Genomic DNA, 27,371 nt, shown 5'->3' with positions numbered 1-27,371 from the left:
GGAGTGGGGGTGGGCCGGTTGGGCCTGTTGGCCTGATGGCTAGCTGGGCCATTCGGCCCAGGGGGAGGGGGTTCTTTTTTTTTGTTGTGTTTGTTTTCTGTTTTTTTCTGTTCTTTTTATTTATTTTCTTTTCTGTTTTATTTTGTTCCACATTGTAATTTAGTTTTGTGAAGTAGCAAAAATGATCCCTAAATTGGTAATAGGAATTATACCACTGCCACAATTAACTTGGCACCTAAATATATTAGTTTGTAATTGTTTATCATTTTAAAGCATTTAAATAATCATTTTTGCTACTGTTTTAGTTTATTTAGTGCATTTAAGTATTTTATTAAGAGATGATTTCTTCACCAGCATTTATTATGGATTATCAGACACATTAGGGACAATTTAGTTTTGACTTTTGAAAACTTTAATTGTTTTGACTTTAATTCAAATTTGAATTTGGTTCGGTTCCGAGCTAACACGAGATTATCAACAATAATCGAGGTGACGTGGCGTCATTACCAGAGGGTTACTGTAGCTTGATTACCCGGGCGTCACACAGCTCTTTGGAGCCATTCTTTGAAGGCGACACAATCCTCGATGACGTGACCCACATACCTGTGATATGGGCAAAACAATGGATTATCAGTCATCCGTACCTGATCGGGCCTCCGAGGTTCTGGAAGGTTCAATGCTCGATGCTCCATTAGCTGACTGAACATGTCCCTGACAAGTTCACGATGGAAGATGTACTGCTTCTTGAGGAGCTCCTGGATCGACGGGCGTTGTCTTCCTGCTGCTTGTTCGCCTCTTGCTCCAAGACGGGCACCTGGCCTTGGGGTGCAGACGAGAAGATCTTAGTGGTGTTTGCTTCCGCCGGCGCCTTCAGCTTGCCCCCATTGTTAGCTTGCTTGGATGTCGCGGCGAAGCGCTTGGCAGGGTCGAATGCGCTGGCATTCTTGTAGAGCTCCATTATCTGCGGTGATTTCTCGAACTCGAGCTTTGTGGCTGCTACCGCCGTGCTTAGGGCACTGAAGGTTCTAGGCTCGCGCCGAGAGACCTCAAGTGACCAATGTTGTTGCATCCCATGGACACACATCTCGATGGTGTCCTCAAGGTGCATCTCTCTAGCGAGGCACACATAGCTGTTGCGGAATCTGATGATGTAGTCGTCGATGGAATCATCTCGTCGTTGTCGAACTTGCGCCAGCTCAACGATGGAGAAGTCCTTCTTCATGGCGACGAAGTGCTTCTTGAAGACTTCCTTCATGCCCGCCCAACTTCCAATGAATCCGACCGGTAAACGACTGTACCAATGGAATGCAGGTCTCGTTAATGACCCTGAAAATTGACGCAAGAGAAGTGACGAGTTGTTTGCTGTGTCGCTGCATGCCGCCTCAAAGTACGCCAAGTGCTCCCTTGCATCACCGGTTCCATCGAACTGGCGGAACTTCGGTGGGTGCCACCCTGAGGGGTATGCCACCATGTCGTGCCACGCCTCATAAGGCTTCTCTAGCTCGCTCTTGGAGGTGCGAGGTGCTTGATCTATCATCATTTGCTTGAACTTTTTGGCCACCATATCTTCAACAATGTCGTGGCAGTCCTTCAACATGCTTGCATTTGGCGCCACGTTGGCAGAACCAATGGGGCTAACCAATGGTCGAGCGTGCGTGCTAGGGTCTTGGCATTGACGCACATCATTAGGAGGCGGCACTGCGTGAGTGTCACCAAGTAGCTCTTCTTCTTGTGGATCCACCACCCGTCGTGGCGCGCCTCGTGATGGAGCACCTTGGTTGTTCATCATGAGCTCGATGAACTGGTCAAGCTTTGACGACAACTGGTTGATTGCCTGCCGCTGGTCCCTGACCTGTTCTTCTATGGAAGCTTGACGCGCCGCTACCGCATTTGCGGCACCTGGGTCCTGGACGACAGCATCGGGATCTTCAGGGGCACCGCCACTGTTCACCATGCGAACTAGCGCAGTGTGGAGATCTCCAATACCATCTTCAGAATCTGATAAGTCAGAAGGAAAAAGGTCTTGGTAAGGAGGGGAGTTCGGGTGCATCTCCAATGAAGGCGAAGAAGATGAGTCGGAGAAGCTCTCTTCGTCGTCGAGGTCGTCCTGGTGCTCTCCATCTCCAACAGGCTCATCTGTTACGCTCTGACGTGCGATGGACCTCAGTCATGTGTTAGCTCCAGGCCAACTTGCAACCTGGTGCAGTCCGTTAGGGTCTTCAGGAAGACAAGCCTTGATGTCGGTGTAGCGGCGTGGCGATATGTCTCGATGTCGCGAAGTACTCCCATCCGCTAGAGATCCTTTGCCTGCAGTTACAGGAAGACATGGGGCCTTGGATCTTGCACCTTCTTGAGATGACGAAGAGCTTGTCTTGCCCCCCCCTCTGCTCCTTTGAACCATGCACACACATGGCCAAGGCGGGGTAAGAAAGTCTTCCGGAAGTCCGCCTTAGGGTTTGGCATGATCTCTTCATCTGAAGGATAGCCAAACTCCTGGGTGACGCGAGGAGGTCGTCATCCATTACTTGACTCTTGACTGGGTTGCACTCCTAGCATGCCACATAAAGCAAGGTTCTTCTCAACTAGTTCTTTTGCTTTGCCTGCCTCGTGCTGAAGCTTATTAGACTCCCCATCTTGGTCCAACCTATCAAAGGGAACAAGTGGAGGATTCATGGGAAGTGTTGCATCTGGTTGGAGAGCGGCCTTGGATGTAGCCTCAGGAGCCGCTTCGTTGCTGGTGGAGGTCGTTTTCTTGGTTACTTCAATGCCGTCCATTGGCATGGCCGACGGGGGTGGTGTTTTTCGGTCCTCCAATGGGGGTGGTGTCATGGCCGCCTTCACCTGTTCATCATATTTTGGGGGAAAGGATGAAGAAGGCATCTCCTTGCTCCTTTGCTCTGCGTTGCTTGTGGAGGACTTGCGTGGTTTTGGCGCCAAACGACTGAGCAGGTAGTTATACCGCTCGTGCCGCTCTAAGTCGGGGGAGATGCGGAACCTGATTCTGTCATTTTCTTGAACGACCGCGCCATCTGGTCGTAGGCATACCTGGGTGTGTCGAAGGACTAAGTCCTCGAGTTCTTTATATAGAACTTGGCGGTTTCTCCGACGCCTCTCGCGCTTGCGTTGGTTATCCGTCGGAACGACGCCGGCTCTTAGTGGCACTGGTGGCGTGGGGAGAAGTGGTGGTGCAGGTCGTCGCGCAGATGAGGAAGTCCTGTCCATCGTTGCCTGTAGTTGTGGATGATCTTCCCGCCTAGGAGGGGAAGATGGCCGTGTTGGAAGCGTTGGTCGCGGAGGGTCTCGTGGGCGCCATTGCTGACTGGGCCGTGTGTTCCTTTCTTCCTCTTGGTGTCTTGACCATCGGTTCCAATGTGGGGGCATGTTGGGATGCCTTCGTTGTTGAAAGTGTCGGGTTGGTGATGGTGGTCGTCGAGGTGCCAACGTGTGGCGCTCATGTTGAGGGCGATGACTCGGGGCTTGACGCCTGGTCCCACCTGCACCTTGTGTTGATGATGTACTTGGTGCCGCTGGATCAAGTAGCCGCCTCTGGATGTTGTTCATCTGCTCTTGGAGTTGGCGAAATTCTCGCCGCAGGTCTTCGGCGCGCGGCGCTGGTGCTTCATGGCGAAGGACAGAAAATCTATTGTCGTTGGCGAGAGATCCTCCGTCGACCGCTGAAGTATGGAGGCATGGCGCCCATGCCCCCCGTCGAGTATCTTCAAGGTTGATGGAGACTGTAGGGCCCGGTAGAACAGGCTCCTTGCGTGAACGCCTCTTCCAGAACTCCTTCATAATGGCCCGCCTCACCAGCTGCTTGATCTTGGTTGGCTCGTACGCCCAGTCGTCAGGGAACAAGTCATACGGAGGGGCCTGGGTGCTCTGGTAAGTGAACACCTTGTCCGCCAAGTCCCTTGCTCCGAGGGACCAATCCTCCTCAGGCACCGTGCTCTAAGCAAGGCGTGAGGTAATTTGCTGGTGGAGTCGTTGTACCTTGCGATACTTCCTCCTATAGTTTCGAAGAGGGTGCGGGCTTTCCGACAAACGTGCGTTCGCCATGAGTTTCCGCAAGTTCTGGGCGATGGCCTCCAAACCTTCGAGCAGCTCAACCTCGGTGCGTCTGGGTGCTGGTCGTGAAGGCTTCAAGTGTGGAAATGGGGTAGGGGCGTGATGGGATGCCGCTCTTGCCCGCCTGTTGGAGGCCTTGGCACGAAGGCGGTTAGCCGCCTCCACGTCTCATTTCATATCCGCCCTTGTCGTTTCCTTCAACAGGGCCCGTGCCTCGAGCATTAGCTCGCGACGCTCCTTCTTCGCCTTGGCGGCCTCCCGCCTTTGCGCCTTCCTCGACTGCACAGTTTGGAACTGCGCAGGATCTTGAGCTTCGTGCACGTAGACCTTGTCACCGAGCTCGATGACGATCATTGCTGGCATCGATCCAAACTGAAGCACCGATGGCTCCGAGTTGCTTCCGTGTGAGAGTCCACCTGCAGAAAAAGGTATCTCGATCAACGGAAATCCTCGCCGATGCCTTGTCATGCAGCATGCTGTGTGGATTGGGAGACGGGCGAAGACGATTCAGACGACCACAGCGAAGCAGAGATGGGAGGAGAACCATGTCCCACCAGGCGTGCCAATTTGTTTGACACGAGAAAAACATCTAAAACTCCAGGGAGAAGGGAGAAGGGAGTGTGTTTCTCTCAGACGCCGGGAAAAGAAAACTGAGTATGCGGGCGTGCCAGTGTACTGTAGTACACAAAGAAAAAGAGATACGGGAACATGTATTTCATTAATCTCATTGGATAAATAAAATTACAATATCCCAAAAAAAAGGTGCGCTCCATGGCCTACTAGCACGGCCAAGCTGGCTGTGGCGATTGTGTGATCTCCTGGTTCCCGGGGCCTCGGAAGGCTCCCGGTTAATTACTCCCGCGGGTTGCTCCGCGGGATACCTCCGATTGAGCTGTGTGGTTGTTTTCGTCGTCTTCGCTTCGCGTTCTCCATGCATGATGATGGCGATGTGTGTGTGTGGGCGGCGGCAGAGCCCGTGTCCTCATCGGTACACGCGCCGCAAGTAGCGTGGCCTTTGCGGTGGCCGCGCTTGCCCTCTCCGTCGTGCCTTGTCGGTCTTGACGGCGTTGGAGGAGCTGTTGTTGGGGTAGCATGGATCGCGCTCGGCTCGGACTTCTCGACGACCAGTAGCTTCTCAGGGTGTGCAAGGGGCTACGCCTTGCGGGAGTAATTGTCGGTGGAGACCATCATCGGTGATGACCGTCGCGTTGCTCGCGCCAGCGTGGCCTGAGTGGTCGACACCTCGTCCCGGCCAGACGCTGAGTCCACAGCAATCGGCGTAGTCAAGGCATCGTCTAACGAGATCATAGAGGAGCGGTGTTGTTGTTGAAGTCGCGTCGCCCTGCAGCCGTGCCTTGTCCTCGGGCGGTGCCAACCTGCTCGGCTCCGGCCTATGAATGAGCGTGACGCGTGTAGCAGCGGCACCGTGGCAAGGCACCATCTTCACAAGCAGCATACATGCGCCGTTGTAAGGTGTCATCTTCACGATGTGGCGTCACTTGCAGGGACTCTTCCTTGAGCGTGCGGCGCCACGAATGTACGACGTTGTGACGAGCTCCACCTCTTCTTCTTGAATGATGTAAGACGCGCTGAAGCGAACGACGACCAGCGGTGAGCATGCCACCTCGCCATTGGCTACGTGCATGGCCCATGCATGTGCAAAGGCCACTTACGTAGTGCACTGCCACACATTCAGACGTACTTAATGTTCAGCTTCATTCTTCTATAGCATTTGATGTAGACGAAATCCTCCGGCTGGAAATGGACGGCAGGTGCGGCGACATCCCAAGTACCACGTCCATTGCTTCATGCGGTGGTGAGCCCAATGGCCATCTTCACGTCTTGGACGCACACGAGTACGTATCAGGAGCATGCCTTCTTGTTCTTGTGTAGACCACTTCATGATGTTTGGCTGGACTAACGTGACACCATCGCCAAGGCACCATCGATTCCGGGCGAGATGAAGGATAGGCACTACCCCGGTGCCAAATGGGATCTCGTTTCCCTTGAAGGAGACGCGAGCAGCACCGTCGTGCCACGTGAAGGAGTCGGTGATGTCGACATGGTCCGCGGCTTCGTCCTTCATGGTACCGGCTCGCCGAGGTGGGCGAAGGGTGTGACGGGTGATTTGAATGGCGGGAGGCATCGTGGCGAGCACCATGTCGTGGTCCTCGGCGTGATGAAATGGAGGTGAGCAGTGTGATGGCGAGTTCTGCGTCGTCAACTTCTACGACACCATCTTGATGAAGTGAACGAATGGCCCGACGGCGAACTCCAGATCACCGTCTTCAGCGGCGTCTCTCCGGCGCGACGAAGCGGACGGCGGGCTCCATAGAGCGGTGAGGTTGACCTATGTGTCATCGACCTCCAAGGCACCAGCTTGACGATATTGACGGTGGGCAGCGTCGTGGCGTGCCCTGTGTCATTGTGTTCTGCGGCGCCGTTGTGACGAAGTGGGCACGAGGAGTGGGGGCGGCCTCCGTGGCGTCGGCCTCCATGGCGCCGGCTTGGCGACATCGAACGGTGGGCGGCATCGTGGCGTGCTCCGTGTCGTTGTCCTTCCGCGGCGCCTCGCGACGAAGTGGGCGTGAGTGGTGATGGTGACTTGTGTGTTGTTGGCCTCCATAGAGCTAGCTTGGTGAAGAATCTGGCGGGGAGCACCACGGTTGGCTAAACGGCATCTTCGTCTAGCGACGATGAGTGAAGGGCGACCACCATGGGGTCGACCTCCGAGACATCGACCTTGATGGCGTCAGCGTCCATAGCGCGGGCTTGGTGAAGACGAGCTCCGGTGGCGCGTCGTTCTCATCAAGTGGTGATGAGTGGGGGCGGCCACCGTGACGCCAACCTCCAGGGCACCGACCTCGGTGGCGTCCGCGTTCATAGCGCGGGCTTGGTGAAGACGAGCTCCGGCGACGCGTCGTCTTCGTCGAGCGGTGGTGAGCGGGGTCGGCCTCCATGGCGTCGACTTCGACGGTGGGTGGCGTTGTGGTGTGCTCCATGTCGTCATCTTGGTCGAACCGTCGTGACGAGGTGGACAGCAGGTGGTGATGGCGACCTCCTCGTCGTTCTTGGTAACGCTGGCTTGGTGAAGACCGTCCCCGACAACATTGACTTCATCATCCGGTCCGGCGGCTCCATCTCCGGCGGCGGTCCAATCATGCGAACGATGCCGGGCAACGCTCCCGACTTGTGTGCGTGCATGCTATATGCCAAGAAAGAACTAAGCAAGAGATTTGTTAGATCAAAGTTTTACCGTTCGGGAACACGAGTTTGGCCTCCATGGTGGTTCGCCTCCTCCTCCTCGCCTTTGCTCCAGGGATGCAGTCGCCTGAAACTCTGCCAGAGGCTATCCACTCCGCCTCCGGCCGATGCGTGAGGATTCTACGTGCGTTCTTCCCTCGGCCTGGCCATGAATCCCGATTTATGGGTGCGTGGGTTGCGGATGGATTGATTGCTGCGTGGTTTGACGAATAGATGTGTGCGTGAGATGACAAATGGATGGGTGCTGGAGGTGTTGTGCGATGGATGGGTGCCGGAGGTGTTGTGCGATGGATGTATGTGTGCGTCAGTTGCCTTGAGAATGGATGTGTACGTGAGGCTTCCTCTGCGTAGCTAGGTGTGTGTATTTATAGGCATGAGATGGGCGACCCGGCGGATGGAGACGGGCCAAACGTCCCGATTTTCTTGGACTAGATATGGATGCAATCTCCCCCTGAATCTGATCATCTCGCTGATGTTTATCTTTCTTCTTCTTGACGCGTACGCCTGCACACAGAAAATGAAAACCGTCTCGTGCGTACCTAGCTACCTGACTGACGGTGGGCCTGGTTCATTCGATCGCCCCCTTCATGCTTATCTCCGGGGTTTGCTAGTTGAAATAATCACAGGTATTCAAGTACGTATACGCGCGCTTGCCGGCCGGTATATACGGCACTTAAAGAAATACGCATACTGTATGTCATCTTGTGGGCGCGCCGTAGATGTGGACTCCGCCTTCTGATTGTAACCTGCATGTGTGTATAAGTTTATGCCACGGAGCATCAACTGCAAGTATACATTGGTTAGTACGTGAGCAAACTCAAAATGCATGCATGCACGTACCATTGCATCGAGGATTGCCTAATGCGTGTGTGTACGTATACACCCAATAAAAACATATATGTGTATAACTTGCAATATAGAAAAAAAATACATTTATACTTATATCTTCTGAAAATAGTAACCACAAAAATACGTCGAACATGACAAGAACTCATCTGTTACATTAGCACTTCAATGTTTTTAAAATTTATTTGAACTCCAGACTTCTTGTGGTTTGGTATGCAGCATTCAAAGCGACGTCATCAATTTTCAACATCTTCTGACATCATTTGTTGTTTTTCAGTCATTTGCCTAATTGTTTAGAGAGTTAAATGACCGCGAAATTGAAAATCACTACAAAATGAACTGTGAAAATGTTGAAACCTGGCATCGTAACATCATTTCACCCGCATAGCATGTGCGAAAGAGTGGAGAGGGTCACGGCAAAAACTGGACGCACTTCGTGTACAAACTGGACAATCTCTTTCGGAGTATCAGGGTTTCGGACGAGAACTCATCTGTTACATGGGCACTTCAATATTTTTTAAACTTATTTGAACTCCAGAGTTCTTTTGCGTTCAGTATGGAGCATTCAAAGCGACGTCATTAATTTCCAACATGTTCTGACATCATTTGCTGTTTTTCAGTCATTTACCTAATTGTTTAGAGAGCTAAATGACCGTGAAATTGAAACTCACTACAAAATGAACTGTGAAAATGTTAAAACTTGGCATGGTATCATCATTTCACCCGCATAGCATGTGCGACAGAGTAGAGAGGGTCACGGCAAAAACTGGACGCACTTCGTGTACAAACTGGACAATCTCTTTCGGAGTATCAGGGTTTCGGACGAGAACTCATCTGTTACATGGGCACTTCAATGTTTTTTAAATTTATTTGGACTCCAGACTTCTTGTGTGTTCAGTATGCATCATTCAAAGCGACGTCATCAATTTCCAACATATTCTGACATCATTTGTCGTTTTTCGGTCATTTACCTAATTGTTTAGAGAGCTAAATGACTGTGAAATTGAAAATCACTACAAAATGAACTGTGAAAATATTGAAACTTGGCATGGTATCATCATTTCACCCGCATAGCATGTGTGAAAGAGTAGAGAGGGTCACGGCAAAAACTAGACGCACTTCATGTACAAACTGGACAATCTCTTTCGGAGTATCAGGGTTTCGGACGAGAACTCATCTATTACATGGGCACTTCAATGTTTTTTACACTTATTTGAACTCCGGACATCTTGTGTGTTCAGTATGCATCATTCAAAGCGACATCATCAATTTCCAACATGTTCTCACATCATTTGTTGTTTTTCTGTCATTTACCTAATTGTTTAGAGAGCTAAATGACCGTGAAATTGAAAATCACTACAAAATGAACTGTGAAAATGTTGAAACTTGGCATGGTATCATCATTTCACCCGCATAGCATCTGCAAAAGAGTAGAGAGGGTCACGGCAAAAATTGGACGCACTTCGTGTACAAACTGGACAATCTCTTTCGGAGTATCCGGGTTTCGGACAAGAACTCATCTGTTACATGGGCACTTCAATGTTTTTTAAACTTATTTGGACTCCGGACTTCTTGTGTGTTCAATATGCATCATTCAAAGCGACGTCATCAATTTCCAACATGTTCTGACATCATTTGTTATTTTTCAGTCATTTACCTAATTGTTTAAAGAGCTAAATGACCGTGAAATTGAAAATCACTACAAAATGAACTGTGAAAATGTTGAAACTTGGCATGGTATCATCATTTCACCCGCATAGCATGTGCAAAAGAGTAGAGAGGGTCACGGCAAAAACTGGACGCACTTCGTGTACAAACTGGACAATCTCTTTCGGAGTATCAGGGTTTTGGACGAGAACTCATCTGTTACATGGGCGCTTTTCAATGTTTTTTAAACTTATTTGAACTCCGGACTTCTTTTGCATTCAGTATGCAGCATTCAAAGTGACGTCATCAATTTCCAACATGTTCTGACATCATTTGTTGTTTTTCAGTCATTTACCTAATTGTTTAGAGAGCTAAATGACCGTGAAATTAAAAATCACTACAAAATGAACTGTGAAAATGTTGAAACTTGGCATGGTATCATAATTTCACCCGCATAGCATGTGCAAAAGAGTAGAGAGGGTCACGGCAAAAACTGGACGCACTCCGTGTACAAACTGGACAATCTCTTTCGGAGTATCAGGGTTTCGGACGAGAACTCATCTGTTACATGGGCACTTCATTGTTTTTTAAACTTATTTGGACTCCGGACATCTTGTGGGTTCAGTATGCATCATTCAAAGCGACGTCATCAATTTCCTACATGTTCTGACATCATTTGTTGTTTTTCAGTCATTTACCTAATTGTTTAGAGAGCTAAATGACCGTGAAATTGAAAATCACTACAAAATGAACTATGAAAATGTTGAAACTTGGCATGGTATCATCATTTCACCCGCATAGCATGTGTGAAAGAGTAGAGAGGGTCACGGCAAAAACTGAACGCACTTCGTGTACAAACTGGACAATCTCTTTCGGAGTATCAGGGTTTCGGACGAGAACTCATCTGTTACATGTGCACTTCAATGTTTTTAAACTTATTTGGACTCCGGACTTCTTGTGTGTTCAGTATGCATCATTCAAAGCGACGTCATCAATTTTCAAGATGTTCTGACATCATTTGTTGTTTTTCAGTCATTTACCTAACTGTTTAGAGAGCTAAATGACCGTGAAATTAAAAATTACTACAAAATGAACTGTGAAAATGTTGAAACTTGGCATGGTATCATCATTTCACCCGCATAGCATGTGCGAAAGAGTGGAGAGGGTCACGGCAAAAACTGGACGCACTTCGTGTACAAACTGGACAATCTATTTCGGAGTATCAGGGTTTCGGACGAGAATTGATCTGTTACATGGGCACTTCAATGTTTTTTAAACTTATTTGAACTCCGGACTTCTTTTGCGTTCAGTATGCAGCATTCAAAGCGACGTCATCAATTTCCAACATGTTCGGACATCATTTGCTGTTTTTCAGTCATTTACCTAATTGTTTACAGAGCTAAATGACCGTGAAATTGAAAATCACTACAAAATGAACTGCGAAAATGTTGAAACTTGGCATGGTATCATCATTTCACCCGCATAGCATGTGCGAAAGAGTAGAGAGGGTCGCGGCAAAAACTGGACGCACTTCGTGTACAAACTGGACAATCTTTTTCGAGTATCAGGTTTCGGACGAGAACTCATCTGTTACGGCGGCACTTCATTTTTTTAAACTTATTATAACTCCAGACTTCTTTTGCGTTCAGTATGCAGCATTGAAAGCCACGCCATCAACTTTCAACCATCAACTTGGCATGGTATATAAAAATAAATAAATAGAAGAAAATAACTGAACAGAAAGGAAAAAAAGCAGAAAAGTAAAAAACAATAGCAGAAAAGAAAAAAACTATATAAAAAACTACTCAGAAATAAATAGAAGAAAATAAATATAGCAGAAAAGAAAAAAAACTACTCAAAAATAAATAGAAGAAAAAATAAAGCAGAAAAGAAAAAAACTATATATAAAAATTTGGGGCGCTGCCCTGTGGGCCTGCTAGACCACGGGCGTGCAATTTCAGGCCCACAAGGCCCAACAGACTCACAGGGCAGCGCGCCGTAGTTAGGTCCAGAAGCCTGCTTTATAGAGGAGTTCGAAAGGGCAGCCGCGGCTGGGATTATAAACCAGTGCGGCTGCCCTTCGCCCGATGAGGTGGGACTAAACTTTGTGCACCGCGGGTGGCAGCGCACAACCTTTAGTACCGGTTGGTGGCTCCAACCGGTACTAAAGGGTGGTCTTTAGTACCGGTTGGTGGCTCCAACCGGTACTAAAGGTTACTCTTCCCGCCTCTTGGCCTGGCCAAAGTTGGCCTTTATTACCGGTTGGTGACTCCAACCGGTACTAAAGGCCCATCCTATATAAGAAAACACTTAAAAAAATTCAGTTTCTCATCTGCTTCTTCTCCTCTGTCCTGTCGCCCGTCGCCCCTGTCGCTGCCCCCTTCGACGCCCCCGTCGCCACCCCTCGTCGCCACCCCCGTCGCCGCCCCGGCCGTCCCCGTCCCCGTCGCCGCGCCCCGCCCCGTCGTCCCGTCGTCCCCGCCCGGCCCGTCCCCGTTGTCGCCGCCCCGTCCCCATCCCCGTCGTCGCCATCCCCGTCGTCACCATCCCCGTCGGCGCCGCCCGTCACCGCCCCCGTCGCCTCGCCTCGCCGGTGAGATCCTGCCCCGGCCGCCATGTCCACACACACACATTGTTTTTTAGTTATAAATTTTAGTTCTAGAAATTTTTATGTTTTTTATTTATAGAAATGTTAGAAATTTTTCTGTTTTTAGTTATAGAAATATTAGAAATGTCAGTTATATATAAATGAATTACCTAGATAAGAATGTTAGAATGTTAATGTTAGATGAATTAGATAGAGAAGTTAAATATTAATGTCAATTGTTAGATGAATTAGATAGAGAAGTTAAATATTAATGTCAATTGTTAGATGAATTAGCTAGATATTAATTAATTAGGTATATGAGATTATTTGAACTAGTTGAATTAATATAACTAGTTTATTTTTAGTAAATGCTTAGTTGAACTAGCTAGTTGAATTAGTACTAGTTTATTTTTAGTAAGAAAATTTAGGTATATGAGATTTGATGATCTAATTAAAATATTACTATATATAGCTACTTTATATATTTTAGTAAGAAAATTAATGGAACTAGTTTATTTTTAGTAATTTCTTAGTTGAATTAGTTGAATTAATAGAACTAGTTATTTTTAGTAAGAAAATTTAGGTATATGAGATTTGATGATCTAATCAAAATATTACTATATAGAACTACCTACTTTATTTTAGTAGGAAATTAATAGAACTAGTTTATTTTTAGTAAATGCTTAGTTGAATTAATAGAACTAATTTATTTAGTTGAATTAATAGAACTAGTAAGTGTTTAATGTTTCACCTATATATGAACATATGTTAGATATTAATGTCAAATGTTAGATGAATTAGATATAAATTATATGTTAGATATATATTTAATTTAGTTATATGAGATTTCATTATCTAATTAACATTTTATTATATAGAACTAGCTACCTTATTTTTAGTAAGAAAATTAATAGAACTAGTTTAGTTGAATTAGTTGAATTAATTAGTTGAACTAGTTAGTTGAATTAGTTGAGCTACTTTATTTAGGTATATTTTTCGTAAGTGCTTAGTTGAATTAGTTCAATTAATTAGTTGAACTAGTTGAATTAATAGAATTAGTTGAATTAATATAACTAATAAGTGTTTAATGTTTCACCTATGAACATAGGAATGTCGTCTGACGACGAACACGATTTCATTATGTGCGAATACTGCGAAGACCAGCGCGGCCTGTGCGGCAGAAATTTTCTAGTTGATGATAGACGCTTTAGCATCAAGCTGGATGAGAACTTCGAAGTGGATACAGTAAGTCACAACGACAAGTCTTTTTTCGTAATTAAGCATGACTTATGCTTCATTTGCTTTAACTTTTAATTTTAATTTTTCACTATTCTACTAGCGTATCCCCTGTCATGCAAGAATTTTTGTCTTGGATAAGATAGGTTTCAGTCCTAACGAAACTATGGAGGTAAAAAGAGTTTACTTGAAGACCGAGCATGGTTATACCTTCAACGTTAAATTATACAATGCAGACACATACACCTATTTTGAATGCAAAACTTGGCAAGCACTATGCAAGGCTTATGCATTTGAGCCTGATATGGTTATCACCTTTGATATTCGTCCGGAACATGATATTGAAGGTAATAGAGACATCTGGGTCAATGTGCAGACACCTCTAGTTCTACCATTATGTGAGTTTCTCAACCATATTTATGTCTTTGATATGAGATTATTTGAACCAGTTGAATAATTAATAGATCTCAATTTATATTGACAGCTTACTTCCAATCAAGCAAACATGTCCGGTGCTTGGTAGACAGGACCGTCCACTGTCCCGGGGCTGAACTAAACTGCAAGGAGAAAAGTCATTATGTTTCATGGCTTGAGGATCTTGATGCTGTCAAGATAAAAAATTGCTGCACTTAGAAATGTTAGTACTCAAAACGTGCGACCAATAGTGTTCGTATTGAACTACGGTCACATATATTTAGGAAAGATGGTAAGATTTCTACTATTTCTCCTCGGTGCATCTTTTGCATACATTATTTTTTTAAGCTAAACTTCATTGCTAAGTATGTTACTATACGATGTTCTTCAACAGGGACTCCCGATGAATGTTGTGCCTGATTGGATCGAGACTAAAGGTACCATGAATATTGTTAGCTTACGGCCAAGATATCCTACAATGCACTTTAGTGCATTCAGGATTTCTAATAGCGAGGAATGCTTAATAGTAAAAGACTGGAGCAAAATTGTGAACGATCACAGAGAAGTACTAGGGGGCAGCAATCAGAAGCGCAACCCACGATTAGGAGACATGTTCATCTGCATGCTCCAATATGATGAATCAGGAAAGCTATACATGTTCTATGCTAATTTACCCGAGAGAGAGAGCAGCATGAGTGATTAATTAGCTAGTTCATGCTCTTAGTACTTGTCCTCTCATGTCCGTGTTCTTCGTCCTGAACTTAATCTCAAAGAGTGATTTGCTTTTGTGGTGTTATGAATGCTTATAATATCATTACCATGTTGAACTCGATGATATCTTTGCTTCTGGTACAAGTGAATGTTTCTTCTTTAAGCTAGTGTTGGTGGTGATTAGATAGCGGTAATGACTATATGATGATTAAGTAGTGGTAATGAGACGACTATTATATGATGATTTTTAGCTAGCTATGAAAACTGTTGTTGGTGATGATATATATGATGCAAGAGTTTTTATATTAATATGATGATGATGATGATGATGATGAGTTATTATATCATTTATGAAAGAAACTGCATATTAGTTTCAACTGGATGGATTCTAGCTAAGTGATTAAGTATATGCCATATCCATATTACCCCGATCACTTAATTAGGTGATCAATTATATATAATATGGATATGACATATACTTGATGACTTAGCTAGGATCCACATGCATCCAGTCAAACTAATCTGCGGTACATTCACCTAATGATTTAACAACTCATTATAATGTAAAACAATCACTAAATTAAATTGAAAACATAAAATTAAAGTAAAAATAAAAAATAAAACCAAAACACACCCAAACATTTAGTACCGGTTGGTGTTACCAACCGGTACTAATGTCCTACGCGCCCACGGAGCTGACTCGTGCCACGTGGTTGCCCTTTAGCACCGGTTCGTGCTGAACCAGTACTAAAGGGGGGGCCTTTAGTGCCCACACTTTAGTGCCGGTTACCGAACTGGCACTAAAGGGCCTTACGAACCGGTGCTATTGCCCGGTTCTGCACTGGTGCCCTATCGTAGTCCTTTTTTGTTTGAAAGTAATGACCTACATCATCATTGACTTTGATGGCCACACTACCTCCCGTTACAAAATTTTGGATCCACTTGCACCATTTATCGGAGAAACCTTTCATCCTTAGGGCCTGTTGGAGAAAAGACCACTTGACCTTGTCATAGGCTTTTTCAAAGTCAATTTTGAAAACCACTCCACTCATGTGTTTTTCGGTGCATCTCGTGGACGGTCTCATGAAGGATAACTACACCATCTAGTATATTCCTTCCTTGCATGAAGGCCGTTTGGGATGGCCGGACAACATGGTCAGTATCGAGTTTAACCTATTCATAACTATTTTGGTGAAAATCTTGAAGCTGACATTAAGGAGGCATATGGGTCTGAACTGTTGGATCCGTTCGGCCTCCTTAATTTTCGGCAACAAAACAATCTCGCCAAAATTTAGCCTAAATAGATCAAGTTGATCGGCATGAAGACACTTAAACAACTCCAGAAGGTCAGCCTTGATGATATCCTAGAAATTCGGATAAAATTCTGTGGGAAAACCATCAGGGCCTGGAGCTTTGTTATGTTCCATTTGGAACACCGCCGCTCTCACCTCCTCTTCCAAGAAAGGTGCCGTGAGGATATTGTTCTCTTCCACCGTGACTTGTGAAATATCATCTATTCGGGCCTCGTCAAGGGTGACATTCCCTTTATCTGGCGCCCTGAAAAGAGATTTGTAGTAGCTGGTGATATACTTTTTGAGCTCCTCCTGACCTTCGATCCGGCCCCCATCCTGTTGAAGACTATGAATACATTTTTTCCTATGTCGACCATTGACGACCAATTGAAAGTATTTTGTATTACTATCTCCCGTTAGATATTCTGGGAACAGATCTCCTAGGTAGCCCATATCGAGGGGGAAATAATTGTTGGTTTTACTGTTTCAAGACAGGTGCCACCACGGCATCGGCACCTGAATACCAGTTTGTGGATGTCATTGATCTGACCAAGAGATGTAATCGATTCTGTAATGTAATGGGGTGATCATTAGTGTAAAGCAATGGTGGCAGGCGATCTTGTTCCCATTATTGCACTCCAGAGAACAGTGGAATCACTGTGCCACAAATTGTGGCCTGAATTTTCACATTTCGGTTTTGCTAAACCGAAGTTTCTGGAGATTTTTTCATATGTCTAAGTCGGCGGCCCAAGTGATCCGATGTCTAGTCCATTGTTGAGATTCGCCAAGGGTAAAAGAACACAATAGTAGATCATACGGGTAGTATCATCGATTAATTTATGCATGAAATAAGTCAAATCCTAATAAGTCAACTTAAGTAAGTGTAGACAAATACGCAAAAAAAAAGTAAGTGTAGACAAACCCTTTATATTTTTTATGAGCAAAGGGCGCTGATTATTTAAATGTTCCGTGATTTTTTCTTTTAATATATACTCCCTCCGTTCGGAATTACTTGTCGCAGAAATGGATGTATCTAGACGTATTTTAGTTCTAGATACATCCATTTTTGAGACAAGTAATTTCGAACGGAGGGAGTACTCTCTAAATGGAGTGTATGCTTGGGAGGAACTTAGCATTGGTCAGCGATGACAGTGGAGATATAATGAAGTTAACCAACCATTGCGAAAGTGGACAAATACCTGGCGGGCTCGGCGGCGCGCCTCCTCTCTCCTGCTGCTCGCCTGGTGTTGATTAATGCTGTCCTTGATGCCCTGCCAACATATGCCATGGCCGCGCTGCTCCTCCCCCCGAAGCTGCTCTGTGCACTTGATGCCATGAGAAGAGATTTCTTATGGAATGTGGCCGAAAGGGCGCCGGGAGCCCAATGTCTGGTGGCCTGGGATCGCGTGTGCCGCGCAAAATCTGAAGGTGGCCTCGGGATCCGCAGCCTTGCCGTGCAAAATGACTGCCTCCTGCTGAAGATGATTCATAGACTACATTGCTTGCCACGGTCGAGATGGGCTGCCTGGGTTTGGGATGAAGCTCACGGAAGCTCGCTCGTGGCGCGTGGTGACCTCGCTCTGGGCGAACACAGAAGAGCCCTGACGAAATTGATGCCTCTGTACCGTGCTCTCTCCACGGTCGCCGTGGGGGATGGGCGATCGGTCTGTTTCTGGTTCGACAATTGGCTGCCCTGCGGAACCCTAGCCGTGGCCTTCCCCGCCCTCTTTTCACATACTGTCACCCCCGAGATGACTGTGTGGGAGGCTCGCGAAGAGGGACTGCCTAGGCACCTCGTGCCGCGCCTCACGCGTGCGGGCGAAACCGAGCTCAGGGTGGTCCTAGCGATGATGGAGGCCCAGCCTGTGAGAGATGAAGGGGATGATCGGTCTCTACTCCTCATCTCGACCCCGCGCGGCGTCCTGTCGACGGCCATGGCGTACCGGCTACTGAGGTTTGGTGGCCTGGTGGCCCCATTTGCTGCCTCCGTATGGGAGACGAGGGCGCCATCGCGCGTCAAGTTCTTTTGCTGGCTGATGGTACAGAAACGTATCCATACAAGAGATGTCTTGCTGAAAAAACACATTCTAGAGCCTGATGGCGCAGGATGCCCCGTGTGTGAGAATGGGCTGGAAAGTGCAGACCATATGATCTTCTCCTGTCCGTTTGCGAGATCTTTCTGGGGGCGGATCGGCGTTAACGTCGAGGGGGTGAGCGTGAGCTGCTTGGATCACCTGACCTCTGTGGCGAGCTTGGTGGTCGGTTCTGCTCCTGAATTCTCCATGCTATGCTGCTGGCACTTGTGGAAACACCGGAACGCGGTGGTGTTCCAGGGGCAGCGTCCCTCTCTCGCGCGGTTGCTAGGGTCCTGTAAGGAGGACGCGCTGTTGTGGCGCGGGCGCCTGAAGGAATCCTGCCGTGCCCATGTTGAAACTTGGATGCAGGCCTTGGGGTAGCTAGGGTAGTCTGGTTCTCCCCCCCCCCCCACCCCTCTGTAATATCTTCAGTTGGTGTCCTGTCTCTTGCTTGTAATCATCAGGGCCCTCGGGTCTCCTCTGGTTAATATATCCAGGTGGGGGAAACTCTCCCCCCCCCCCCCCCCCCCCCCCACCCCCCTTGAAAATTCAAAAAAAAAAAGTTAACCAACCAATCATGCATGCATTGCATGCGATCTGTGTATACTTCCGACAGCATCAAGTTGGAAACAATCGGTGATGCCCTGATGGACCATGGATGGATGGAGGCCACAACTTTACATCTTGCTTTACGCAGTGGCGCCTCCAACTACCCAAATTTGGCACATGAAAGAAATGGGACGAAATCAAAGTCGACATGCCTAATGTAGCTTGTACTCACCTAGCATCGGCACTTGCATTTTTCTTAAAAAAACATCAGCACTTACAGTTAGTGGGTGATAATGGCTCAATTCAGGCCTTCACCTGAAAGAAATGGGATGATTTTTTTTTTCTGAAACGGAGAAATGGGACGAAGATCGACATGTCTAATGTAGCTTGTACTGAGCTAGCACCAGCACTTGCCACTTGGGATTAGTGGGTGATAAGTTATAATGCAAATTATTCCCCACACAAATAAAATAGACTAAAACGCAGTGGAAGCTTTCGAACATGGTAAGAGGATCCCCTCGTCACCTTGTATTGGTTCGAACGGTGTTGCTTTATATATAAAGCAGGGTGAAAACCTGTTTAAAGAGAACTTTGTTAATCTCTCCCCGATCACCAAATCTACTGATAAAAACGGTAAATCGAACCGCTATTGCACCTACCGTCGCTCTTTGACCTATTGCATATAGCCCACGAAGGTTCAAATCCTATAGGAAGCCGATGAACGCACAAAAAAAAGCTCTATTTGCAAAAAGTGAAAAATGAAAAAACAAAAAACAAAGGATTGACCCGATGCATTGTGAGAGCAGGACATACATATCAGTAGGTGGGGTGTTGCAATCCAACCAAAGATATTGCATGCGTCGATGCACTCACTTACATCGATCATGACACATGAGCGCGCATCGCCGTTCCAACATGCGCCGGAACTAGTGTCACTATGGCTTGGATACGCGTTTGACCATTGATCATCAGATAGTGCAGTGACAATGATCGTGAGGGCTCGTCACCAACTAAATCTCTGCCTGGATAAAGGGGTGGAGGAAGGTCCACGTGTTGACCGCTTGTTAGCTCTCGGCGTGGCTTAGGTCGACGATCGGACGGACTGGACAGACGAGGGTCATCGGTCGCGTGATCCGACGGCTCGCCACGATCCTCCAACGAGGATCATCGGTCGCATGATCCGACGTCTCGCCACGATCCTCCGACGAGGATCGCACTATGCACTTGATCTGTTTATTAGTACGTGCTTATCTGTCTGCAAAGTAATCTGTGAGGTCATCTCCAACGCTACAGCTTCAGGTAGGCCTAGACCTAGATAGATCCCTCAAGTCAAATCGATGGCACTGCTGGTGGATTTGGATTGGCAACCTATCTCTTGGCATAATCAAACGTGCTTGAGAAATATACGATGTAGATATGATGGGATGGACGATGCGGCGCCACTCGAAATGCAGGGCGGGAACAGCTGGCGGCCATGCCGAATTCCACTAGCCCGATCGATCAGGATCATGTGCATGACAAAATCATGCGTATTTTTTCTTCTCTATATGTAAAAATTGATATATACCATGTGCTTTTGCACCAGATAAGAAAGAACAAAAATCGATCTCTAGATGAGTCAGAAGCAGAGAACTCTGCCCGGTGCTGCTGCCACTTTTGTCATACTAATTAAGTTGATGAGTTTTGTTCAGCATAGGATGCTTTTTGTTGTAGAAGAAAACACATTACTTAATTTGTAGTGCAGCTTTGGGTGGTAGGTAGGCTAACATAGGTTTAGATCTTCTGATGCTGGAGGTAGAAGATTGATCCTAACTAAAAGTGCTTTTTCACCCAAAGAAAAATGGAAAATCAATGTCTAGATCAGCCAGAAGCAAATAACCTTCTCCGGTGCTATTGCCACCTTTGTCATACTAATTAAGTTAGTGGGTTTTGCGCAATATTTTTTCATGTTGTTGTCCAACAAAACCCATTTACTTACTTAATTGTAGTGCAGTTTGGGTGGTACGTAGGTAGGCCAACAAATGTCTGGACTAGATATAGCTGGATCCTCTGATGCTGGGGGCACAAGATTAGTGCTAATTGCATATGGATGTGTAAATAAGTACTATGTTGAAGGAATCGGTTCCTTGTGTCTTATGTTGCGTGGCATGTGGTGTGGCTGTGGGCAGCAGGGAATTTCCAGCCACAAGTCCATGATGGGACACAGAATGATGAGCTCCAATTTTCAGTGGGTAATATCCTAGTCAACAGCATGACCTATACATCAGAAAAATTTAACCTGCATCTAGAGAGGAATTCGAACACTGGCTAGTATTAGCAGCACTAGTAGTACTTGATTACCCAGTTTTCACACTAAATTAGCCACAAGTTTTTTATGTAGCCAGGTTCAGCTCCGATTAGGACAGGCATATAGATTGTGGGATGAACCTTCTTTTCCATGATAGGCAAGGTACAATTGATGGGAGTATTTAACATTCATCGACACCCAATTAACATACTACACTCATTAGTTGGAGTAGAAAATTAGCTATCCATCCATGATAGGGGAGGAAGAGCACATATGTATCACTTCGGGTATCTCACACTGAATTTGTTCCCCAAAGTGCGCATGCCATCATCAGGTCGCAGGGGTAAGCTTCAACTTTGATTAATACTCCAGTTGTTCTTATCTTGTTAATTACTCCTAGTTTACTGGGTGCAGAAGAGAATAAACCCCTTCTTTCTTCCCTCTTTATTTTCTTGTACTTGCATAAACCCCTTTTGACCATGGAATTGAACCATGGCAGGCATCCACTCTGTACTTGCTTAGCCACAGAATGCAGGACACTGGGCATCAAGATAAAGGAGATAGGACATAAAACATACAAAATCTTAATTGAACCCTACCATCACGGGAGGTCGCGAGTTGGAAAATATTAATCGATCGACATACGGCCCCCAGCGTGCACTTGTCGGCACAATTATGGTGTTATTTTCTCATTTTATACATCTTTATTTAATGCAATATTTTGCAAGGGTACGGTTTGTACAGGTACCCAGAAAGTTCACTTTCCCAAATTCAGAAACACATGATTGATAATCATAAGCAGAGAGCAGATCATGATGGGAAATGGAGAGATGTAGCAGTACTAGATTAGGATCGCACAACAGATTTTGCCTGCAAAAAGGAAGGATTTAGATAACAGAAAACAAAGCTGTAGGTTGCAGCTGTCGACCGGCAGATTCTTGGAAGTGAAGGAACAGGATTCGGCAAACGTTTGTGTCGACTAATGATGATAAGAATCCTTCTATCAGACTCGGAGTAGACTCTACAGTTGACAAAGTCATTGTGCGAGCATCTGATCTACGCCCCCCCCCCCCCCCCCCCCCCCCCCCCCCCCCCCCCCCCCCCTCCTTACCCATACCGGCCGAAAGGATTTGACTGCCATTTTGCGGCGGCGAAAGAGAACATATTCTCCTTCCAGATGAACAACGGTTCGAGATGGCGAACTTGCGAGATGTTGAACCGACTGATGTTTACTCTGAGAGTCTTGTGTGTGAAGGTTCCCGCAAATAATTGTGTTCAAATTTTGCAGTGGTCTTCAGTCTGATGGCTGATGTCTGAAAGACCGGGCATCTGAACAATCTTTTGCCGATCTCGTGAAAAAAGGCGATGAAACGTCGGGGAATGGATCTGCCGAGCATGAAAAGATGGCATAAAGGCAGAGATGAAAGGACTGAAAGTTCAAAGGGGGTTTAAGGTTGAAATACAAGCACGAGCTTTCCGTGGCCTCTGGGCCTGTACTGTACTGACAATGCAACGTGGAAACAGATTATGATATATGCTAAAGCAGATGAGCAAAGGACCGATTCCATCAGAATGCAATCCAGATGCATTATACGAACACTGCACACTACAGAAACCCATGCAATTAGAATGCAGAACAGTGTAGCTCAAGCAACAAGAGAATGCGCGAGCAGGATCATCGAAAAGGCCGAAAGCCACCAGAGGACCAGGTGAGCTGCTCCTCGGTTTGCAAGATGTTCGGATAGCGCCACAATTCGCATAACGAACACTACAAGATATAGGAGCATCCCGTTGCTGCTGTTCCGGTAATCCGGGGCATATATCTTGGAACTGAAATCCACATACATTACACGAACAAACTGGAGGCACACATTACACGAAAACGACCAATCCAAGTGCAGAACAGTGTAGATCAAGCCACAAGAGAATGTGCAAGCAGGACCAGTGAAAACCGTACAAAGAGGAACAGATGAGCTGCTTCTCAGTTTGCAAGAACAATGTTAACAACATGGCCTTTTGTAGGACAAAAGATGTTCAGATAACGCCACAATCCACATATAACAAATACAAGAGATATATATCTATACCCCCATTGTTCCTGCTCCGGTAATTCAGGGCACCAAATGTCTTAGGAGGACAAACATATACCTGAAAGGAAACATGATATTGCTCTGAAACTGTAGTAAGTCTGACTGACAAACAATGGTCTCTACCAAAAATTTGCAACTACACACGGTATCTACCAAGGATAATTTCTTTCTAGCAGTATGAACTTTAATACAACCCCACCAGAATTACAGGCCAAAAGGAGTCAAAAGGGACCGAACTAACACCTAGACACCTAGGGCGCCGTAAGATCCATGTGAGCATCCTTTTGCAGAATCACCACTTCTCTGTTCGCACCTAGGTAGAACAGCACCCTTTCTTTGTGTTGCCAGATGAATCGGCAACATTGATGGTGGTTCCTTGAGTCGGAGGTCCACTTCCTGCAGCCTCCTGGGCAGCGAGCGCCTTCTTGCTTATGATCTGATGGATGTCGGAAAGGATAGTCTGAAACGCCTTCTCGACGTTCAAGGCTTCCAGTGCCGAGGTCTCAAGGAAGGATAGCCCTTCCTTCTCTGCTAATGCCTGCCCTTCTTCCTCTTGAACTGACCTCAGGTGGTTAAGGTCGGATTTGTTTCCAACCATCATGATGACAATGTTGGAGTCAGCATGGTTACGGAGCTCACTAAGCCACCTATTGATGTTTTCAAATGATAGCTTCTTTGTTATGTCATACACCAAAAGAGCTCCCACAGCTCCCCTGTAGTAAGCACTTGTGATTGCACGGTACCTCTCTTGGCCAGCAGTATCCCATATCTGAGCTTTAATGGTCTTGCCTTCTACCTGTAATCATACTTCCAAACTCAATCAGAAAACCAACAGAACTAAAATGGTAATTCAGACAATACCTCAAAGAAATGGAACATGAAAATTCACTTGCTAAAACATAACTTGTCAGAGACATGGACATGGCAATAAAAAAAAGCATATAGTAGATGCATTATTGCAGAAAAAGTCCGTGCAATGGAAATAGATCGTGAGGTCTGACTATGCTGGAGCTTTAACCTGAATACATGGTAGAATTAAACAGCTCCTTAAACATAAAAGTTTAAGTACTCTTTTAAGATGTACTACCTCTGTTCTCCTTAAACATAAAAGTTTAAGTACTATTTTAAGATGTACTACCTCTGTTCCTAAATATGAGACGTTTTGGCAGTTCAAACTAAACTGCCAAAACATATTATATTTAGGAACAGAGAGTGTAATAGATTGATCAAGAACCTCTTCTACATAAACAGGCCCTGCTTCCAGAGATGAAACATCGAAAGCTCTGATCCATAAATTATGAGAGTACAGTGCTCAGACGCTCCATGAACTACGTCAGCCATTCAAATTCAAGTGCCAGCGGAAACCAAATGTCCTGCATAACTAAAATTGCTTGCCAGTTTATGAACATTTGTTCCAGTGAAACTACTGAGAAAGAAGCACGGAACTTACAAACTGTAGACAATTCCCATAGTTTCTATAAACTAGCAAAACAAGTGTTAGTCACAATTGCAAGTTTCCTTTTTCTTCTTGATTGAGGAAAAAACGGACGCTATAAAAGTCAGATCTGATTTAAAGTTGACACTGCCCTTGCAGACTCAGCTTAGCCCATTTCTCTGCGACCAATTCCAAGGGCCTCCTGACCACAGATAAAACAAACGGCACGCACAACACAATGATGCGAAAAAGCAACCGTGGGTACTAGACTAATCAACAGGCAACACGTGCAAAAGAGACATAATCGTCAAAGAGATTAGCTTAATTTGGAACGATCTAGATCAAAACATGTACATCGAGAGCGCATGCATCACCAGACCACTAAAACCGTGGAGGGGGAAAAATGGAATCCCTAGATCGTGATCGCGGGAAGGGGAGGGGGCGGAGAGATGACCTGGAGGGTGCGGGTGGCGAACTCGACGCCGATGGTGGACTTGGACTCGAGGCAGAACTCGTTGCGGGTGAAGCGGGAGAGGATGTTGGACTTGCCGACGCCGGAGTCGCCGATGAGCACGATCTTGAAGAGGTAGTCGTACTCGTTGTCCACCCGGTGCGCCATGTGGCTCCGCCGCCGCCCGCCGACGCGGATCCTGCACCAACCGCGCGGCCGAGATCCAGCCGAGGCGGAGATCAGTCGGTAGGTGAGGAGACGGAGGAAGGGAAGGGAGGGGAGGGGATCGAGCGAGGCGCGGGATCCGGCGAAGGCGGAGGGGATCGCCGCGGGAGGGAATCGCGCGTACCTGGGATTCGATTCGGTTGCGGATTCGCCGGTGGGGGAGGGAGGGCGCGCCGGAGAGGGGAGGGGGGGAGGAGGTGGGTGGAGGAAGGAAGGAAGGGGGGATGGAAAGAAACGGAAACGAAACGTGAGGCGGAGTGGGGGCGGTGGTGGGTATACAGCGGCCAGCGGGGCAGCCAGCCCAAGGCCAAATGGGTTGCTGGTTAATTATTGATGGGGGTTAGTTTACAATTATCATCAACGTTTTGTTTTTAGAAGATGGAATCACCACTATTTTATTATTACTATTTGGGGCCAGGGAACGAAAACGTTAATAACAAGTGTTTTTATTAAGTTAATTATATAAAACACAAATATTCAGGCACCGTTTTCAGTATGTTGAAATGTCAAAAAATGTGTTGAAGAGATGCAACCATCTACTACCTCTGTGCTATAATGTAAGACATTTCTTTAGGAAGGAGTTTCTAATGGCAACTCCAACACACGACTTAAAATGGACGTCTGTTTTGTTCGGACTTTGTCTGTTTAGAGATGACAATGAGGTGGTGTCCATTCAGATTTGTCGACGCGTCGGCCGTGCGCCAACGCGCGGCCTCATCTTGGCCGCATCTCGTCCGCATATATTTTTTCGCCTCATTTCATATTACTTCATCAACGGTTTTTGGATACATTAAAGTACATTCATCAAATCTTGACTAGAATAGTAAGACCAAAGAAAAACAAGAACCACAAAAAGACATTTTAAAAGATGTCAAATTTTCATAACTGCTCCCAGAAGTTGGATTAGTATCTTGTTGATTCTTTCATTGTTGATCTACGGATTCTCGATCTTGCATATTTCTTTCTCCTTCGAGTCTAAAGAAGTAGACGTTGCTTCTTTGCATCTAATCGCATCTCTAGTATCTATTGTAGCAACAAGTGCACAGACATCTATCAAATTTCGTTCTATCAATAGATGGACACCAAAAATTGCATCCATCCCACACAATAAAAATTTGAGTATAAGCAAAATGCGCCGAATCCGGAGGCACAACCGAAGCTAAACTAGTACATACCCCCATCGTTTTTGCACTTGCCGAACACCCATCCGGAATGTTCCGGCGTTGTAGACACGCGGCGCACGACCTTCCGTGGACAGTCGTAGCACTTTATGAGCGACAATGGTGCGTCGATGATCCTTTGGGCCAGCACCGAGCCCGGACGGCAGCCGCTGGCTTATTTGCCGGCGAACCGTCAATGGGGTAGATCCGAGCGGCTAGAGCTGGGGCTGTGCAGTCCGATACCCGGCTAGTCCATGGTGTGACGCGGCCTCCGGCAGCTGGGTGAGCTCAAATCCGGCCGCATCTGCTCAAAATCTAGCCGTCGGATGCGCTGAAATCAGGCGGCCGGGGTTGGACAGCTCCTGGTGTTGAGAAAACGGGGGCTGCGAAAAGGGTAGGAGCGAGCACGCGACCGAGAAAAATGGCGGCAGTGGCCGCTAGGGACGGGAGGGAAATAGATAATGGGGCGCATGTGTCCCCGATGGGCAAGCCAGGGAAGGACATGGGCACGCGTCGCTCCTATCTGCGGGTGTCCGTTTGACTACAAACGCGGCCCAGAGCTGGGCCTGAAATGGATCGAAAGCGGACTGAAAATGAACATTGGTCTGTTTGCTCCCGCGCGTTGGACCGTCTATTCTGTCCGTTTACCCCAAACGGACGCGGCCGAACTATTTGGGGTCGTGCATTGGAGTTGCCCTAAGACCATTGTTGGGGAACGTAGTAATTTCAAAAAAATTCCTACGCACACGCAAGATCATGGTGATGCATAGCAACGAGAGGGGAGAGTGTTGTCCACGTACCCTCGTAGACCGAAAGCGGAAGCGTTAGCACAACGCGGTTGATGTAGTCGTATGTCTTCAGGATCCGACCGATCAAGTACCGAACGCACGGCACCTCCGAGTTCTGCACACGTTCAACTCGATGACGTCCCTCGAACTCCGATCCAGCCGAGTGTTGAGGGAGAGTTTCATCAGCACGGCGGCGTGGTGACGATGATGATGTTCTACCGACGCAGGGCTTCACATAAGCACCGCTAC

The 27,371-nt window shown here is 46.8% G+C and overlaps 1 protein-coding gene across 2 annotated transcripts; it reads right to left on the bottom strand.

Moving 5' to 3' along the window:
• Positions 1–23,118: 23,118 nt before the first annotated feature.
• Positions 23,119–25,456, bottom strand: LOC125511224 (ras-related protein Rab11C). Of its 2 annotated transcripts, XM_048676549.1 has the most exons (4): positions 25,299–25,456; positions 24,953–25,148; positions 23,807–23,859; positions 23,119–23,710 (listed from the first exon to the last, which is right to left on the bottom strand). In XM_048676549.1, the coding sequence occupies exons 2-4, from the start codon at positions 25,115–25,117 to the stop codon at positions 23,377–23,379; spliced, it is 552 nt and encodes a 183-aa protein (XP_048532506.1). In that variant the 5' UTR covers positions 25,118–25,148; positions 25,299–25,456; the 3' UTR covers positions 23,119–23,376. The 2 variants fall into 2 exon arrangements, with proteins under 2 accessions (XP_048532506.1, XP_048532505.1); XM_048676548.1 differs by having other exon boundaries at positions 23,119–23,859; positions 25,299–25,455.
• Positions 25,457–27,371: the final 1,915 nt, after the last annotated feature.

The sequence above is a fragment of the Triticum urartu genome, chromosome 5, assembly GCF_003073215.2.
Source record: "Triticum urartu cultivar G1812 chromosome 5, Tu2.1, whole genome shotgun sequence".
Taxonomy (NCBI): Eukaryota; Viridiplantae; Streptophyta; class Magnoliopsida; order Poales; family Poaceae; genus Triticum; species Triticum urartu.
Note: the sequence above shows the minus strand (reverse complement) of the source record. Positions and strands in the feature narration are given on the sequence as shown.

Bases quoted from the DNA above. Each gene is read 5' to 3' on its own strand.
- LOC125511224 (XM_048676548.1), bottom strand. From the start codon at position 25,117: ATGGCGCACCGGGTGGACAACGAGTACGACTACCTCTTCAAGATCGTG. The intron at 23,860-24,952 runs GTCATCTCTCCG...GTATGATTACAG, and splicing joins TCGCCACCCGCACCCTCCAG to GTAGAAGGCAAGACCATTAA.